Genomic DNA, 19,689 nt, shown 5'->3' with positions numbered 1-19,689 from the left:
TGGCTGTGCTGGGTCTTTGATGTTGCATGTTGGCTTTCCCTAGTTGCTGCAAGCAGGGGCTACTTATAGTTTCAGTATGTGGACTTCTCACTGGAGTGGCTTCTCTTACTGCAGAGCGCAGACTCTAGGCACGCGTGTCTCAGTAATTGTAGCCCTTGGGCTCAGTTGCTCTGCGGCACATGGACTATTCCAAGACCAGGGATCAACCTGTCTCCTGCACTGGCAGGCGGATTCTTTAGCCCTGAGCCGTGAAGGAAGTCCCATAAAACTCTTAAATGTGAGAAAATTGGGCCCTGGGGAAGTGAAATAACTTTGCCAAGGATACATGTACAGATGGGTGAGATCAGAGCCAATCCTCAGGCCTGTACTCAGTGATTAAGTATCTGTTGGTGAAGCAGTTCTTTTTTAAAATTAAAGTATTATGGGGCCTCGCTGGTGGCTCAGACAGTGAAGAATCTGCCTCCAATGCGGGAGATCCAGGTTCAATCCCAGAGTTGGGCAGATTCCCTGGAAAAGGAAATGGCAACCCACTCCAGTATTCTTGCCTGGGAAATCCCATGGACAGAGGAGCCTGGTGGGCTACAGCTCATGGGGTTGCAAAGAGTCAAACGTGACTGAGTGACTAATACTTTGACTTTTTCCTAGTCAGTTTACAATACTGTGTTTGTTTTAGGCATGCAGCATAGTGGCTCAGTATTTTTACAGGTTGTGCTCCATGATTAGATTATTATAAGATAATGAGTATTATTCCCTATGCTATACAGTATATCCTTGTTGCTTATCTACTTATATATGCTAGTTTGTATGTGCTAATCCCACAGCACTAATTTGTCCCCCCCTTCCCTCTCCCATTTGTTAACCACGCATTTGTTTTCAATAAACTACACGTTTTTCTGCTTTACTTTGTCATGCCTCCAAACACTCCCAAAGATCTCTCCCATTATGTCTGCATTATGGAATGTGTTTCTATAAGCTTCTGGTTACAATTTTTTATGCTAAGTCAAGCAACTATAACCCAACCAACTAAAATTTAAATCCTAAGGTCCCAGTTAATATATGTTTAAACTGCGAGCTGAATTGAGGCAACTGTCATTGGGTTCTATGCGGCTGAAATAATAAAAAACAGAAATGGTGACCGTCTGCCAAGGGCACACCGCTGTCAGCCGCTTGGCCGTGTTCTTTGTTGAAAATGTATTATCTCATTTAATGGTGGAGATAACAGGAAAGATGGTAAAGGACAGCAAAGCCTGGCGTGCTGCAGTCCATGGGGTTGGTTGCTAAAAGTCGCACATGCCTGAGCCACTGAACAACAACAATCTCATCTGAATTCCACAAAAATCCTATGGTGTAGGAACTATTTATTATTCTCACTTTATAGATAAACAAACTAAAACTAGGGAAGTAAGATGGTTGCCCAAGATGTCCCAGCCGATGATGTGGAAAGCCAGAATTCTGACCCAGTTCTGTCTGAATCCACAGTCTGAGCTCTTACTCGGACACTATTAATACATGATCAAAAGTGTCCAGGAAGAACACAAGAAAGTAGAATGATGGAATAAATTTGTTAAATTGTTGTAGATTCTGAAATGGCCTTTTCAAAGATGTAAGTAGTAAGTCATGGAGTAAAGTTGATATTCAGGATTGTCTATGATGTTGCTCAGCTCTGAACCTTTACATTTCCATGATGATAATGATTTACCTGTTGTTGTTTTTTTAAACCAAGAGAAGAATCTAATTAAAAATAGCTTTGATTTAGCAAAAATAGCTGGGTGGATGTTCGTAAATGTAGAAAAAAAGTAAGACAGATGATGTCCTTTGGGCTTCCCAGCTGGTGCTCGTGGTAAAGGATCTGCCTGCCAGTGCTGGAGGTGTGGGTTCCATCCCTAGGTTGGGAAGATTCCCAGGAGGAGGAAATGGCAACCCATTCCAGGTTTCTTGCTTGGAAAATCCCATGGACAGAGGAGCCTGGAGGGCTATAGTCCATGTGGTTTCAAAGAGTTGGACATGACTGAGCAACTGAGCGTGCACACGCGATGTTCGTTTGATTCATTGTACTTAGGATACCCATGGGATACCTACAAGGCAGTTCAGTGTGTCCTGTGGAGCATAGCGTTAAAGTCCTTTATCAAGGATCATACATTTCATACATTTGAGTTCTAAACTATGCCTTTTCTAGCTCTGGAAAGTCATTTAATCTTGCTGAGCCTTAGTTTCTGTGCCATCAAAATAAAGATGGTAGTTTGGATTAAATAAGACGCATGTGTGAAGTGTATAAACAGTGCTTGGGATATGGTAATGCTTCCAAAAATTGCAGCTCTTCTTTTCATATTTCTTCAGGCATTTGGGAGACAGCCCTACATTCAAAAGATAAGCATTTATTATGGGTTGAATTTTGCCCCTACCAAAAAAAAAAAAAAGATACATTTACATCCTAACTTCCAGTGCCTTGGAACGTGACCTGATTTGGAAATAGAGTATTTTCAGATTTGATCAAGTTAGGATGAGGTCACAAGGGTGGGCCTGATAGAATGACTGGTGCTCTTATCTGAAGGGGGCATCTGGACCCAGACATACACAGAGGGAAGGTGATGTGAGGATGCAGGGAGAAGCCTATGTAAGGATGGGGGTAGAGATTAGAAGGGTGCAGCTGTAAGGAACCCCGAGGAGTGCCACCCACCCCCAGAAGATGGGATGGGAAATAAGGATTCTGTTCAGAGTCCCAGAGTGAGCTTAGCCCTCCTGACAGCTAGATTTCAGACTTGTAGCCCCCAGAACTATGAGGAAACACATTCCTATTGTTTTAAGCCAGTTGGTGTGTGGTTCTCTTGTGGCACCCCTTGAAAACCAATACAGCATGCACGCTGTAGTTGGAACACGAGAGTCTAGATGGCCAGGGGATATCTATGGAGTGAGGAGAGTGGAGGACAAAACTCCCGGGATACCAGCATTTAAAGAGGAGCAAAGAGAGACAGCCCAAGCAGGGAGAGACTTTTAAGTGGAACAGGTCACGCCATTTCTAAAACATGATGAGCATATGCAGTGTTTTCATGGAGTACTAATTAAGAGGAGGAAACAGGAAAAAAAAAAAGAAAAACAAAATCTCCAAGCTAGATAACCCACTTTAGGAAGAGCTGAGAATGACTATCCCATTGAAATATTTTGGCATGTCTGAATGTCAAAGATATCTTTAGAGCCCAACAAAAATAATGTAGTCATGTATTTTTTGAATAAAATATATGATGGAATTTTTGATTCGCAGTGAGCTGAAAGTAGGCACACCTTTTTTTTTTTTTTTTTTACAGTTCTTTGTGCTCTTCCCTAGGGTATTGAACAATCCATATGTACAGTTAATTTTTGACAGTCGATTATTTAATCCACGAAGGAAGTGGAGCATAGTGTGAGCTAGGTTGATGGCTGCAGTGAAAAGGGAAAAGTTTGAAGGTAGATGAATAAAATTTGTGCAGAGAAGACTCTTGGTTCTAGTAAACCATTGAACTTAAAAGGGCCTCTCGCAGAGTCCCTGGAAATGATGCATAAAATCTAACAGCCTTTTGAATGCACAGCTGAACTGGGAAGAAAGTCAGCAAGTTCCTTATGGACTAAAGACAAGGCAAAAACTGAGAACAGGGCAGTCTATTCGTCCCATTTGTCTCCTGTTATCTTAGGTGCTTTGGGTGGGGGTGGGGTTCTCATGTCTATAATACAGTTATTTGGGTTCTAAAGATCAATTAGGGACAGGAGATTACATCTTGGACTTGCAAAAGCAGGAGTTGGACCTCCTAACTCATGCATACGACTGTCCCCAGTCTGAGAAATTAACCATTGAAAAGTGGTTATGGGCTAGAAATAAAGACAAAATCTGGCTTGAGAAGCTCGCCTTCAATTCAAGCTTGACAGAATTCCTACAGATAAAGGCCTGCAAAAGATGATGCTGCAAACCTAAATTATGAAAACAGGAAGCATCTATCAAGACCAAGATTCAGCAGAAAGAACAGACAACGTGATTCAGTTCAGTTCAGTTCAGTTGCTCAGTCGTGTCCGACTCTTTGCGACCCCATGAATCGCAGCACGCCAAACTCACGTCCATTGAGTCGGTGATGTCATCCAGCCATCTCATCCTCTGTCGTCCCCTTTTCCTCCTGCCCGCAATCCCTCCCAGCATCAGAGGCTTTTCCAACGAGTCAACTCTTCACATGAGGTGGCCAAAGTACTGGAGTTTCAACTTTAGCATCATTCCTTCCAAAGAACACCCAGGACTGATCTCCTTTAGAATGGACTGGTTGGATCTCCTTGCAGTCTAAGGTACTCTCAAGGGTCTTCTCCAACACCACAGTTCAAAAGCATCAATTCTTGGGTGCTCAGCTTTCTTCACAGTTGAACTCTCACATCCATACATACCACTGGAAAAACCATAGCCTTGACTAGACAGACCTTTGTTGGCAAAGTAATGTCTCTGCTTTTGAATATGCTATCTAGGTTGGTCATAACTTTTCTTCCAAGGAGTAAGTGTCTTTTAATTTCATGGCTGCAGTCACCATCTGCAGTGATTTTGGAGCCCCCCAAAATAAAGTCTGACACTGTTTCCACTATTTCCCTATCTATTTCCCATGAAGTGATGGGACCAGATGCCATGATCTTCGTTTTCTGAAGGTTGAGCTTTAAGCCAACTTTTCCACTCTCCTCTTTCACTTTCATCAAGAGGCTTTTTAGTTCCTCTTCACTTTCTGCCATAAGGGTGGTATCATCTGCATATCTGAGGTTATTAATATTTCTCCCATGATTAAACCCTCAGTAATGTTAGATAATTAAAGTATGATATAGAGAATATAGAGTAAGTAGATTTAAAAAGTGACTAGATACCTAAAGGGCTTCACTGGTGTCTCAGAGGAAGAGAATCTGGCTGCCAATGCAAGAGATGCAGGAGACAGGATTCAGTCCCCAGGTTTGGAAGATTCCCCTGGAGAAGGAAATGGCAACCCACTCTAGTATTCTTGCCTGGGGAATCCCATAAACAGAGGAGCCTGGCAGGCTGTAGATCATGAAGTCACATGAGCTGGACATGGCTTAATTTCTAAACAACAGATACATAAAAGAGGGAATAAGCAAAGAGAGGAAAAAGATTATGGAAAAGAATGGATGAAGGAGAAATAGAATTCCTAGAAACACAGGAGAGTATTCAAAATTCAGATCAGAGAATATAAAAAACTCAGTAGATGGATTAAACAGTTGATATGAAAAGACTGAGAAGCGAATTAAAGATTGTTTTCAGAGTGTCGCACAGGGACAAAAAGGGGACGTTTAAGAAGAAAAGTCAACGGTTGGGAAGCACTCAGCGTAGACCTATTAGGAGTTCTGGAAAGAGGGAATAAAGAGAATGGATGAGATGCAATACTTGAAGAGATAAACAGCTAAGAGTTTCCCAAAATCGATGAATAAAACCATTCTCCAAATATAGGAAACACCGTCTAGAGAAGGATGAAGAAGAATTCATCTTCTCTAATCACATTACCGTGAGACTGCAGAACACCAGAGACAACTTTAGAGGCAAATAATGAGAGACAGGGACTTTCGCTGTGGTCCAGTGGTTAGGACTCTGTTTTGAGGCTCTGAGTTCCATCCCTGGTCAAAGATCTGAGATGCCACATGCCACTCGATGTGGCAAAAAAAAAAAGACCACTTAGCGAACTCACTAATTACCCCTCTATAAAAAGAAAGAAGACAGACTATCGGAAAATAATGCCAGTTATAAGGACAGCAAACCTCTCAATAGCCAAACAGGGCACAGAGGACAATAGAAGGAGATTTCCAGGAACTGGGAGAAACTGAGAAAGCTCTAGGTCTATTCTGATCTCTTAACATCCTTTTTCCTGCCACAGACTCTACTGAATAAAAATATTGACTGACATTACTATATAAGCATAGCGATGAATGACTGGTGTTAAAGGTTCCTAAATACCTTACGTTCTCTGGGCAAAGGACATTTGGGGATTAAATTTTTATTTTGTATAAAGATTAAGAAGTGAAGAAATTGGAGTAGAATGTTAAACACCCAACCAGTAGAGAAACAAACAAAAAAGAGCAAAGAAAAATAGATGAACTCAATCAGATACTTGAAAGGAGAAACAACAGATACGGCAGTCACAGAAAGCGTGAAGTGTTAGAGGTCAGATATACCAGTAACAATAAATGTATGTAGATCAAACTTGTCATTAAAGACCGAGAATGATAAAATGGATTTTTTCAAAGTACTCCAGAGTTAGCTATGTACTATTTACAGAAACATCTGACACAGACAAGGAATCCCAGTAAACAGATGGGAAAAGATACACTAGCCAAATTGCAGTCAAAATAAAGCTGGCAAGAATGGAAACAGAAAGCATTACTGGAGAAAACTGATAGTCACCACATGATAAAAAGTGTTTACATTTATGAAGAATGTACAGTAATAAAGCTGAATGTACCTAATAACATAGCCTCAAAATACATAAAGAACTACACAGAGAAATAGACCAGTTCATTTTAGTGAGAGATTTTAATTTGCCTTTCTCAGCTTTTGATAGATCAGTGACATGGCAATTATGTGTGAATTACTAATTTTGATCTAGTGGTTATTTATAGAAACCTGTACTCAATGATTAGAAGCCTTCTTTCTAAGCACTCGAAGGGCATTTGCAGAAATGGACCATGCCATAGGAGTAACAACCATTATTCAAAAAATCAGTATCATATACACCTTATTCACTGACAAAAGTACAATAAAACTAGAAATCAGTAATTATCAAAACAGTGACTGAACCACATTCATCGTTTGGAAATGAAAAGATTCAGAAGTAACCTTAACTGTAGGCTCTTTTCTTAAGCTCAAATTTCAATTTCTTGAGGCTCAAATTTGAGCCAGTTCTCTTTTTCAGGCTTCTTTATAAATGTAAGATTTGTTCTGATGAGGCGGCAAAATACTAAATCTTATTTTTGCAGGCTTCTGAGTGTCTAGAACAGCAGACTGGCAGCCTCGCCAGGGTCTGGTTTTATAAACAAAGACCTCACAGGCTTGTGATATGACTTAGAAATGTAATTTATTTTTGTTGGTATTTTTTCATGACCATGGGTGATTTTTCTTTCTGGAAGCCAGTATTTTACATTGATACTGTTCAAGAAAAATGACACTCAGGACTTATCACCAATTTGGTTCATTGTCGGGTGGGGCAAGTGTCTCAGAAACAGGATGCTTGCCTATATGAGGTATTTTGTTTCAAGAAGGCACCGTGTGTCTTCAGCAATGCAGTATCCTTTTGCTTAATTTAAATATCTACTTAATATTTTCCTGGCAGCAGTGGAATTCTATTAAGTCAGAATCCAGTTTCAGGGAAATGTAAAAAAAAAATTTTCAACCCTAATCCTACCCACTGCTTGTCATCCCCTCACCCCTCACCACTCCCGCCTAAACAGTGCAAATCTGCTTTGCTTTTATTTATTGTTTTAATCTCCGCTTACTGAAATAACATTTGTAAAACTTTTGTATATTAACTGTGTCATCTAAAATACAAATAAGAGGCTGCAGAGAGAGAGATGACTTTCTTTTTTAACCCTGTACCACAGGGATTTACCAGTTTGATGTCCACGCGTTGTGGAGACTAGACATAGATGTTTTCAAAACAATTGAACTGGAGGACTGAAAACAAGGCAACTTATCTCTAGCGGCTCGTGGTTCCTCTGCCAGAAGTACCTCCTAAAGCTTCTTAAAATGAAGTGATAAATCAGACTTTTGTGTTGAAAGGAAGAGGCTTCCCCTGTGATAATAGACTGTTTATTTCAATTTAGCAGAGTTTGCAGTGCAGAATCCAGTGCGTGGATGCATTATTGGTCTGTAATGTGTTATTGTTGGCAAAGTGCTTGCACATACATTATCTCATTGACTTTTCTCTTCCCCTAACATTTCACTTAATTACCCACAGAAAAAAAGAAAACCTCTAGAGAGGTTGACTTTTGCATCTAAGAAATGGTTGAATCAGAACCCAAATATGAGTGTTCTGGCTCCTGATAAAACCTTTTATTTGATCACCAAATTTGCTATGCTGGATGTGAATTAAGACATTCTTTGATTCTTCAGGTATTTTCAGTGACTCTGGAATTCCTAGATCATAAAGTCCAACCTTCTTAGCAAGATCTTCAAGGTTCTCTTTGAAAGAAAGAGAAAGTGAAGTGGCTCAGCTGTGTCCAACTCTTTGCAACCTCATGGACTGTAGCCCACCAAGCTCCTCTGCCCCTGGGATTTTCTAGGCAAGAATACTGGAGTGGGTTGCCATTCCCTTCTCCATCTGTCATCGTACTGCGGTCAAAATCCTTTTTGTTCATGCAGGCTCAAGCCAAACCCTTCTGGTGAAACTCCCCCTCTGCCCGCTTTTTTTTTTTTTTTCCTGTCCCCTGATTGGGATGAATTGCTGCTTCTCTGTACTTCCACATCCTGCTTGGATAACACAGATTTCATTCCATTTTGGGGTCATCTTCATGGCTACCTCCCTCGGTAGATTGTCGGCATCTTTGTCTTGGCCACCTCTGAATCCCTGCAGTACTTGTGTATATCGTAAATGCTTAGTTAAATTCAGCTTAGTCTAAGGACTAAGACTGTTGGTCTTAAGACGAAAGTCCTATTGGTCTGTGGAATGTACACATTGTTTTATAAATGTCTACCGACAGTTGACTAGTAGTAAAGAAGGGTAAGGAAGATGTGGTACATACATGCAATGGAATACTGCTCAGCCATGAACAGGGCAAAATCATGCCATTTGTAGCAACAGGAATTCAACTAGAGAATGATTATACTAAGTGAAGTAAGAATGATAAACATCATATCACTTATATATGGAATCTGAAATATGACACGAGTGACTCTATCTAGGAAACAGAATCAGGGACATGGAGAACAGACTGGCGGTGCCATGGGGCGGACAGGTTAGGGTGGACTGGGGGTTTGGGATTAGCAGATGCAAACTGGTATATACAGAGTGGGTAAGCAACAAGCTCCTACTCTGTCGCACAGGGAGCTATATTCAATATCCTGTGATAAACCATAATGGAAAAGAATATATGTGTGTAGAACTGAATCACTGTGCTATGCAGCGGAAATTAACACAACCTGGTAAGTCAACAAGACTCCAATTAAGAAAACAATGCCATTATAAAAAAAAGAAAAGAAACCCCAGGCTCAGTGATGAGGTTAGGAGACAGGTTCTGAGCTGCACCACTCCCTGGGGGGCAGAGGGTGTGCGATCCACCCCTGAACAGAGGCAGAGGTGACCCTGGGTTGGGGCTCATCCTGTGACCCCTCCCCTTTCTCCTTCATACGCATAGTTGGGGGTCAGGGAAAGAGGGAAGACCTGTTGAATCTTGTGGGACCTTGCGAGCTCCCTTCTGTGATGGCAGGGTGGGGCGGAAATAAGAAAACATGGCTGATCCATCATGGGCCATGGAGGAGACCTGGAAGCCTCTCTCCTGGGTGCTCTGTGGAGCTGAAGGGTGAGCTGAGACCCCACACACTGACTTGAACCCTAAAAAAATACCCTTTTACAAGAGCAGCATCCATGTCTGGCCCAGGGAGCTTGGGGAAGCCCAGGGTGGGCCCTGCCGTGGGCAGGGACAGCGCCTCCCGTCTTGTCCTCACTTCCCTGCCCAGGGAGTCACTATCAGCTCCTAAACCTCAGGCGTGTGGAGGACAGATACCCAAAGGAGGTGGTGAGTGTGGGCGAGGGTGCAAGAAAGACGAGTCTTCAACCGGCGGGAGGTGTGTGGGCACAGACGGGGTGTGGGTTCACGACATGACAGCTGGGTGTGTGGAGATGGCAGGTCTGGGGGAAGGAAAAGCTGGGAGCGATGCTTAGGAAAACCATGGGGCCTGGGAACCTGGGGCCGTGTGCTTGACTGAAGAGTTCGGACTTGATCCTTGCAAACAGTTCTCTGTAGAACACCCATAGAGGCAGTCTAGAGTAACGGCGCCCCAGAGACAGGTTGGAAAGGAGTGTCCTCATTTACTCTATCAAGCGGTCATATTTTCATATTTTGTTTTTAATATTCTTGGCTTCTAAATGTATAGGGCAGAGGTGTGGAGATCTAATTCCAAAAGTATATAGAAGTAACCTGACTTGGTGTAATTTTGTTCTTTTCCAATGAAACAACTCCCATTAATGAACTGGATAAAAAATGTAGTATTAAAATTTTATGAAAATGTCACAAAAACATTTTAGCAAATGTAAATGTGCAGTCCTTTATGGGACCTTGTTTTGATTTTGAAACACAGAGTATATATATATATATATTTTATACGTAACTGTTTAACCAAAGTATCACATGTTCATTGTAGAAAAAAAGAGAAGATAATGTTGAGTGAAAAGAAAAAAAATTTAAATCTCCATTGCCTTTTGCTCAGATGCAATAATTGCCATATCAATGCCTATCTCTTGAAAATTCTTTCCAAGGATATATTTGTATTTCTTTGAAGAATATAATTATACGACCATAATGTTTTCAAAAATTTTAATCTATTTTGAACATTTTTTATATCAGTAACTACATTCAGCCGTGTAATTTTTAGTCTCTAAATATCACAAGAATGTTCCTAAATGTACAGCAACTTAACTCGTTCTTTTTTGTGTGGGACATTTAGGGTGTTTCCAATGTTTGGCTATTATAAACAGCACTACAAAGAACATCCTTGAAAATAAATCATTACGTACTTCCTCTATGATTTCCTAAGGATGAATTTCTAGAAGTGGAATTTTTAGTTCAGAGAATACACACAGTTTTTAAAAGGCATCTGAAAAGTACTGCCTAACTGATGACTGGGAAGGTTGTAGGAATTTATGCTCATGCCAGCAGGACAAGAGAAGGGCCATTTGACCAATCCGAAGCCAGAATTTTAGCGGTAATTGTGCAGATCAAAGAGAAATTGGCCTCCGGGGTCTTGCATGAGATTCCCTTAAAAGGAAAATTGAAAGAGCCATCGCAACCTTGAGCTTAGCGAGGGAAACCCATTAACAGGCACACCAAGGGGTGCTGCAGAGAGATTGGCCTTCTTCTGGCTGTCTTCCTGAGGTGTCACCTGGCCATGGTAAGGTGAAGCCAGCCACTTTCAGGAAGGTATTTATGTATCATTTTCAGAATGTGTTTCCACTATTAAGAGAAGAAAATGCCTTCCCAGAGTGAACTGATTCCTAGGAAGTAGTTACACCAAAGCATAGTCCTTCCATGTGTTCTAACCCAGTGGTGGAATTTACAGGAAATGACTTGGGGACCCTGTGGAAGGGAGGACCTTCTTTCCCAGAGGGCTTCCTCTGCATAGAACTAAGGAAAGAGGGCTTGGATTCAGAGCATCCTGAGACCAATATATGATTTGTTTCTATATGATGAGGAGTCATGACATACCATGAGAAAAAGGGAGGGAAAAAAAAAACTTTCTGTGGAAACAGTCTGAAGTTTTGAACGTTCTGTCCGTGAAAGCAGAGTTCTGACCTCATGGCAGAGAGCCATCTGAACTTCAGTGACTTGGATGGAGTTAACATTCAGTTTTCACAGGCTAGCAAAATGTTTCCATGTGGTTGGATTACAAACGCATAGGCGTACCTTTCTGTCAACGCTGCCATTTGAGCTTTTGTAGATATTCTGTGCTTTGTAGCAGAACCAGAGATCTTAGTTAGGCATGGGTCCTGTGACCATGGATTCTGCATGGAGGTACTCACCTAGGCCAGCACTTCCGCAGGCTTCGTGTGGACACAGGTCAGCTGAGAATCCTATGAAAATAGACTCAGATTCAGCAGGCCTGCATGGCGCCTGGGGATTCTGCGTTTCTAATTAGGTCCCAGGGAATGTAGAGGCTTCCAGGTCCTGTGATCACACTCTTAAGGAGTGAAACCCAGGAGTAGATGGTCTGAACCACATTAGAATTACCTGGACAGCTTTTAACAACTGATACCCAGGTTGCCCTCCAGCAGATTTCATTCAGCATCTCTGTGAGTGAGAGTGGGCATCTGTAGTTTTTGGTGTTTTTTTCTGTCTCCCCATGACTCTCATGTGGAGCCTAGGGCATGGACCAATGCAGATTCCTTCACATGTGGGTGGGGAGGGGGATGCAGGGGTCTTCACTGATAAGTAAATTGGGTATATTCATGGGGAGGGGGTGTGCAAGAGCTGCTTGAATGATGAACTGTACCTCCATGGATGGACTTGAACACATCCTGAAAATACAGTGCCGAGTGCCAAAAGCAAACTAGATGTCGTTTATATTAAGTTGCAAGGCACACAACAATATGTTAGTGGATACAGCAAGACTATTCAGATATGCACAGGGGCAATGGATGCAACATTTCAGGATAGTGGTCTCTCTGGGGTGTCCAGGAGGGCAATGGGCTGGGGATGAATTCTATTGGAGTCGAAATAATTCGTTTTTACTAAGAAACATGTGAAACCGTAGGGAAGAAACAAAAGAAGGGAGGGAGGGGGAGACAGGAGAGCGAGAAAGAAAAGGAAAGAAGGAGGGAAGGCGCCATGTGACTGGCTGTTTCTCACGGTTACTCTGTTGTTTCTGGAATACAGAGTGTATTCCAACAGCACATCGATGCCCATGCTTGAGCAGCCTCAAACATTAGTAAGAGCAAACGGGATTCAGAACTATTAGGGTAGAAAGCGATGAAAGGGTGGTCTCTTCCCACAGCAGATGTTTCCACTCACGATGATCTGCCCTCTCCCAGCCTGTCCAGAGACCCCCAGACCTAGGTTTTCATTCCACAAGGGAAGCAGACACAGAGGAGAGAAGCAGTCTCCGGGGGTCACAGCACTGAGAGACCCGGGGGTTAGACGAACTCTGGCCTTTTGTTCTCGGTCCCGATGTCTCCTGGTGCTCAGGGACCCCAGGGAGGAGTCGCATCTCCCAGCGAGGCATACGGGGTACCCTCCACCCAGGCTGTTTGCGTGGGGTGCGCTCAACTTGTGTTTCTGTTGAGGGGATCACCTGCCCCTTCTCCCCAGGGCCCTGGCCTCCTAGTCCTCAGGGGTCGCCTTCCGTACACGGCGGCCGAGCGTGACGACGCTGCCTGCATCCTGTGGGTATTTGTGCCTGGGTTGTGGAATGTGAACGCCCCCAGACAGCTTGCCTCCTGCAGGTGTGAGTGAGTTGCCAGACCAGCTTCTCTGCAGGAAGAGCGTGTAACTGATGCCTTTTGCCTAGAAACACTTGCTTCCTGGGGGGTGCTAGGGTTCAGGTTGACCTTCATGTTATTTCCAATTCTGTGGTCAATATTTTCCAGTATTTCATACAAATATTGTATGTTTTTTTGTTAATATGTAATTAACATCTTCCTGATATATGTTCTTTTTTTCATATAAAGACACCAGTATTTTTTAAGAAAAGTTTTCATTGGTTCTTATTCATTTTTTCCTCATTGTTTTTTAAAATTTATTTTTTCTAAATTTTATTTATTTTATGGGTGTGCCGTGCAGCATGTGAGATTAGGTATCAAACCCAGGCTCCCTGCATTAGAAGCGGAGAGTCTAACCACTGGACTGCCAGGGAAGTCCCTCCCATTTTTTTTTTTTTAATTGAAGTTTGGTTGATTTTCAGTGTTAGGTTAGTTTCAGTGTAGAGCAAAATGATTCAGATATTCTTTATTCAGATGAATAAATGAATAAGTAAAAAGAAATGAATAAGAAGAAAACCTTATCCCTCCAGGAAACTTCAGGTTAATTGAGCAACAAAGAAGCAAGTGGTATGATGAATCCTAAACTTCCAGGATAATTCCCTTTAAACTTTTTTTTTTTTTTGTCCTTGCAGTTTTATTTATTTTTGTTTCTTTTCTTTTTTTTTTTTTAAATTTTATTTTATTTTTAAACTTTACAATATTGTATTAGTTTTGCCAAATATCGAAATGAATCCGCCACAGGTATACCCGCATTCCCCATCCTAAACCCTCCTCCCTCCTCCCTCCCCTCCCCTCCCTCTGGGTCGTCCCAGTACACCAGCCCCAAGCATCCAGTACCGTGCATCAAACCTGGACTGGCGACTCGTTTCATACATGATATTATACATGTTTCAATGCTATTCTCCCAAATCTCCCCACCCTATCCCTCTCCCACAGAGTCCATAAGACTGATCTATACATCGGTGTCTCTTTTGCAGTCTCGTACACAGGGTTATTATTACCATCTTTCTAAATTCCATATATATGCGTTAGTATACTGTATTGGTGTTTTTCTTTCTGGCTTACTTCACTCTGTATAATAGGTTCCAGTTTCATCCATCTCATTAGAACTGATTCAAATGTATTCTTTTTAATGGCTGAGTAATACTCCATTGTGTATATGTACCACAGCTTTCTTATCCATTCATCTGCTGATGGACATCTAGGTTGCTTCCATGTCCTGGCTATTATAAACAGTGCTGCGATGAACATTGGGGTACACGTGTCTCTTTCCCTTCTGGTTTCCTCAGTGTGTATGCCCAGCAGTGGGATTGCTGGATCATAAGGCAGTTCTATTTCCAGTTTTTTAAGGAATCTCCACACTGTTCTCCATAGTGGCTGTACTAGTTTGCATTCCCACCAACAGTGTAAGAGAGTTCCCTTTTCTCCACACCCTCTCCAGCATTTATTGCTTGTAGACTTTTGGATGGCAGCCATTCTGACTGGTGTGAAATGGTATTGAGATCAGTGTTGTTTTTGACTGACCAGCATCCCTTCCATCCCTTTGGATCAACTCCTTGATGTTTCCTGGAGCCCCCTCTCTCTGTTGTCAGTCCATGTGGATCAGTCTGACTTAAACTTAGGTTTCCTGGGTGGACGTGGAATTCAGACCTGATGAATCGGCACAGCCCACCTCCTTGACCATAGTGATTGGTTCAGGAATGGCCATGGGATTCAAGTTGGTCCAGTGATTCTCAATCCTAAAGAGTTTTAGTGAACTGTGGAAAGAGGCTCAGAAGCTCTTTACGGAAGTTGTTTAGCTCTTTAGGATGGAAAACTCAAACCAACAGGGCCCAGCGTATCAAAGGAACCAGTCAGAGAATGAAGCCAGTACAGAGGAAAGAGAGGCCAATGATGGAGAGACTTGAGTCTCGTGACAGTGTTTGTGCTCTGGACCAAACCGTGCCTGAAGCTAGTATATCCCCTGGACTTTTCAGTTATGTGAATCAATAAATACCCTTCTTTGCTTAAACAAAAACAAAAAAGCTTACTGTAAAAACAGTAGTCTCTGAGCATAAGTCAGTTGTTCTTCTTCGGATATTCTCCTTGGACTGGTCCCTGAGCCTGGCTTGAAAATTCTGGAAGAGTGGCAGATGATGCTCTGGAAAGCTGTGGCTAGTGGGAGATCCCACCTGGGATATGGCTCTGCCCCAGGAGTTTGTCTTCAGGCGTTGATCAAATATTCTTCCATCCCCTTTCAGATCCCACGCTATGGAGTACAGACCATGTCCGGCAGTGGCTGGAGTGGGCAGTCAAAGAATACGGGCTTCCGGACGTTGACATCTTATTATTCCAGAATATCGACGGGAAGGAGCTGTGCAAGATGACCAAAGATGACTTCCAGAGGCTCACCCCGAGCTACAACGCTGACATCCTTCTGTCGCACCTCCACTACCTCAGAGAGAGTAAGGCGGTCCCCAGTCCCCATGAAGACCACTGTCTGAGGTCCTTCTTAACCTCAGATGCAGAGGATTCAGCCCTCTTGCTGCCCTAACCTGATTCCCATTAGGATCTGAGAGAATGCTCAGAAGGTGATGACTTAGCCAGATGCGGAGTGAAAGTGGCTCTTTTATAAGAAGCAGCAAAGTCACCTCCAGTGTTCCGTTGCTCCTCCAGGGTTCCCCTGACCGAGAAGATCATGTATCAGAGGGAAACAGAGCTTTACCCGGTCACACGTTAGTTCATCTCCATGAGGTCCAAACAGGAGAGACATTACCGTAGGGCTCCTACTTGATGGGAAGTATGGCATTCATCTTCCTGAGAGCCAAACCAAACTCCCTTGCATACCCCACTGGAGCACAAAATGAGGAGCGTTTTTGCTTGGTACCTTGAGATGTGGCTTAGCCTGTCAGAATGGGAATGGCATCTTGGCAATGAGAGGCATGAATCTACAGAGTCTGCTGCATGCTTTAACATTTCAGAGGTCAAGCACAATCAGAAGGAGCTAGTCGAGATAGTGCTACAGTGGGTGGTGTGAACTCTCTGGTGTAAATGCTTTGCCTGGCATCCCTGGATTCAATATAGGCCCCCATCTAGGTTTTAACATGCTAACTGGTAGCAGAGCCATGGAGAGATTTCCAAGCAGCCCATGATATTTAGGGTGGGGAGTGTTGGGGGCGGGAGGAGGGGCAGATATTTTCTTTCTTCTTCTTTTTTTTTTTTTAATTTTTCAAGGAAGGTAATTCTCTCTCTCTTTTTTTCATTTGGATGTTGCCTTTTTGTTTTGTTTTGTAGCACCTCTTCCACATTTGACTTCAGATGATGTTGATAAAGCCTTACAAAACTCTCCACGGTTAATGCATGCTAGAAACACAGGTAATGCTGGCCCCGCCCCTTGCCCCCAGGACAAGCGTAGGCTTTTGTTCACAGGTCACATGCTTTCCAGGTAGAACATGGGACAGCCAGTGCGTCAGGAAGGCAGATGGCAGAGGTGGATGGTGGTGGGGTCCTTGGTAGATCAGGGCTCTGTGTTGGCGCTTCCGCAGCCTCTTTGGTCTCTGAGTACTCCCCTGCTTTCCTTGCCAGTCAGAGGATTTCTTTCAGCCAAGAGATGTGCGGGATTAGCTTCTAGCCATAGCCTCAGCTCACTTTGCTGGGTCACTGTCTGCTGCTCTGAGTGCTCCAATATGCCCTGTGCTGACTGTAGAAACTAAAAGCATGTCCTGTGTAAAGGGGCCCTTCGCATCCTCCTTTTTCTCCTTTGAAAATTAAAGGCTGAGAACTCAACACTTTTATTTTATTTATTTATTTTTTTAATTCTTAAAGGAGCATTTACTAGGACAAGCAGGGATTATACTTTTCCCTTTTTGGTAAAGTTTTAGGCCATTGGACTTGACTTGCATCTTCTTGCACAGACCTTGTACTTTTGCAAGAGGCAGTAGGAGGGAATGTTGGTTGCCTCTGGGGAGCTTTTGTTGCGAGGGAGGCTATGTTTTGATTTTGAAAGATTTGAAATTAGTGACTAACCAAATACCTGCTATTCCATATCTTAACTATTGATTCTACATCTTATTAATATTTATTTATCTTATTTTTTTTGGCCTGAGCCTGATAGAGTTTAACATGATGCTTCTTCCTGGCTAACCCTTCTCCCTCCCCTCCCAGTAAAGGCTGAGAGTAGAGGCTGGGCTTTCTGTGGATGAATGTGGTCCTGGTGGCATCCCTTTTCTCCATTGTGATGGAGACACTGTGTAAGCCTGACCACAGGCTGCCAACCCCACTGTATCATTTTCCCGGGACCCTCTGCCACTCCCAGGCTAGGGAGAAAACCATCGAGTGTTGGAAGGACCAAGTAACCCCTCATAAGCAAGCCAGCCAATTCATGGTCAACCCACACAGAGAAATGCAGCCATTTCCCAAATATTTGCTGTGTTATTTTTAAACATACAATATGAGTGAGTCCAAGCTTGAGTAGAGCAGGGATTGCTAGTTGATTCTTGAGCTGGCCCTCAATGTTCAGAACGTTATGTTTTTAATCTGAAGTTTAAAAATTGCTTTGAATTGATCCTACACTTTTCTGATGTAGGTTACACAATAAGCTTTTTAATAACCTCGTGGCCAGAAATAGCAAGCACCTTAGACAAAGTAATTCCCCTTCCTTAGGAAATGCTTTGAAAAGACACACTTTCAGATAACTTCATAGTCATTTAAAAATTCTTTTTAGCAGGGAATGAAAGTGTCAAGGAAGCTCTGATTTCATTATTTTTGTCTTTGCTAAACATAGAAGCAATCGAAAAGCAGGGTAGCACATTCCAAATGGACTGAGCTGGAAAAAAGGGAATTTTGTCCGTTAGCAAGTTGAGCATTGATTGAGAGAGAGAAAGGGAAGACAGGCATATGAAAAGAGATGTGAATTCATTTTTAATTAGATCCATATATTCTTTGGCAAAATAGTTATAATTTTTTGGTACTACTTTCCAAGGGCTCCGTAAAAATGTTTTATGGATTTTTATACAATTTGAAAATGAAAACACCCAGCATGGAATTGTTCTAATAAAGCTAGCTTGTGGGAGGATGGAGAAACACAGGAAGGGGCTTCAGGAGGAAGCTGAATAATCCAAACCCAAGACCCTGTATGCCAAGTGGAGCATCCCTTCCAGCTTCAGCAAAGGTTTCTGACTCGCGTCCTTGCCCCTGCTGCCCAGATCAGGTGTGGCTGGTTCCAGAAGGCTGCCTGCCTCGGTTGTCAGGGGGAGAGTAGGCTAGGCACTGTTGCTAAGATGGACGACCACGGCAGCAAGACCTTCACGTTTTCTGTCTTTCCTTTTGTCTGCAGGGGGTGCAGCTTTTATTTTCCCAAATACTTCAGTATATCCCGAAGCTACGCAAAGAATTACAACTAGGCCAGGTACGAAAACACCCCTGTGTCATCTGTTTTTTTTTTTTTTTTTGAGAGACATCCCAGGATGTCCTGTGAGATGCGTGACCTACGTCACGTGACACAGCTGATCTTGGATGGGAGCCCTAAACAGTCTGCCTCTGCCTCTGTGGATCTGGAGCCTAGAATCAGTCAGACCTTTCCGCTCAGAGATCACAGGGACAGTCCCTCCCTGAACTGCAGGCTGAAAAGCGGGTCAGCCCGTTCACCAACTGATCTCAGACACAGACGGGCCGAGAAGTCATTCCCAACGCCTGTCCGATTTCGAGTTTACAGAAGGATGTAGTATCGTCCATCCATCCTAATTGCATAACCTGGAACCAGTGGCGCTCCCCTAACACAAGTGACCAGTTCCCAGCTGTCACGAGAGCCAGACTTTCAGAGCAGAAGCGTGTAATCGATCCTATTTACACCTGAAGCTTTATGTCTTTCCTGATGACTTAATTAGCTTATTAATTTATGTGTCATTCGTGAAAAAAAATATCAGTAGTTATCAAGGGCCAATTCATGTTAGATGCTGGGGATCTAAAGATCAGCCAGACTTCAGAGCCTCCTGTTTTCAGAAAACTGACCTGGATATTCCCCAGGTGCCCACCCACCCTCCTGAGTGCCAGCCACGGGATGCAGTGGGGAACGAGCCCACAGCACACAGCATAAAGCTCTAGATGTTTCAGTAAAGCCACCTAGAGCCAGAACAGACTTACACGCATAATATTTAACCTTACGAGTGAGGTGCCTGGAGCTGGAGGGGCAGAAATGGATGTTTAATCTAAAGCACTGATCTTGTAGTAGAAGCACCACCTCTGACAATAGCGGCTGTGGGAGCAGGAAGGGAGAAGAATTCCTCCCTAAATTCCTCCCTCCAGGAAAGGGATGGGCCATGTGCGCTGCAATGGAAGGGCCATGTACAAGAGGAGGATGCAGTGTTGCCAGGTAGAGAAGTGCAGGGGGGTGGCCTTGGGCAAGCACGGTCCCATCACCTAAGCCCTCACTGGGATGTGCAACCCCACCAGCTGGATGGCATGAGCAAGCCTCATAGCTGAGGAATCGCGACTCAGGGCTGTGGGATGGTTTCTGCCTCTTCACACA

General features: G+C 43.1%; 1 protein-coding gene across 6 annotated transcripts in view; it reads left to right on the top strand.

Annotated features, from left to right (window-relative positions):
- ERG (ETS transcription factor ERG) overlaps positions 1-19,689 on the top strand; it is a 316,149-nt gene that overhangs the window by 275,457 nt on the left and 21,003 nt on the right. For 3 of the 6 annotated variants that reach the window (XM_027548950.1, XM_027548956.1, XM_027548967.1), the window contains 3 exons: positions 15,425-15,628; positions 16,458-16,538; positions 18,499-18,570. In XM_027548950.1, the coding sequence (XP_027404751.1) occupies positions 15,425-15,628; positions 16,458-16,538; positions 18,499-18,570 (357 nt within the window). The remainder of the gene's footprint in view (positions 1-15,424; positions 15,629-16,457; positions 16,539-18,498; positions 18,571-19,689) is intronic. The other 3 variants (XM_027548974.1, XM_027548984.1, XM_027548994.1) reach the window with 2 other exon arrangements.

The sequence above is a fragment of the Bos indicus x Bos taurus genome, chromosome 1 (assembly GCF_003369695.1).
Source record: "Bos indicus x Bos taurus breed Angus x Brahman F1 hybrid chromosome 1, Bos_hybrid_MaternalHap_v2.0, whole genome shotgun sequence".
Taxonomy (NCBI): domain Eukaryota; kingdom Metazoa; phylum Chordata; class Mammalia; order Artiodactyla; family Bovidae; genus Bos; species Bos indicus x Bos taurus.
The sequence above is the reverse complement of the archived record's forward strand: the minus strand, read 5'-3'. Positions and strand labels throughout refer to the sequence as shown.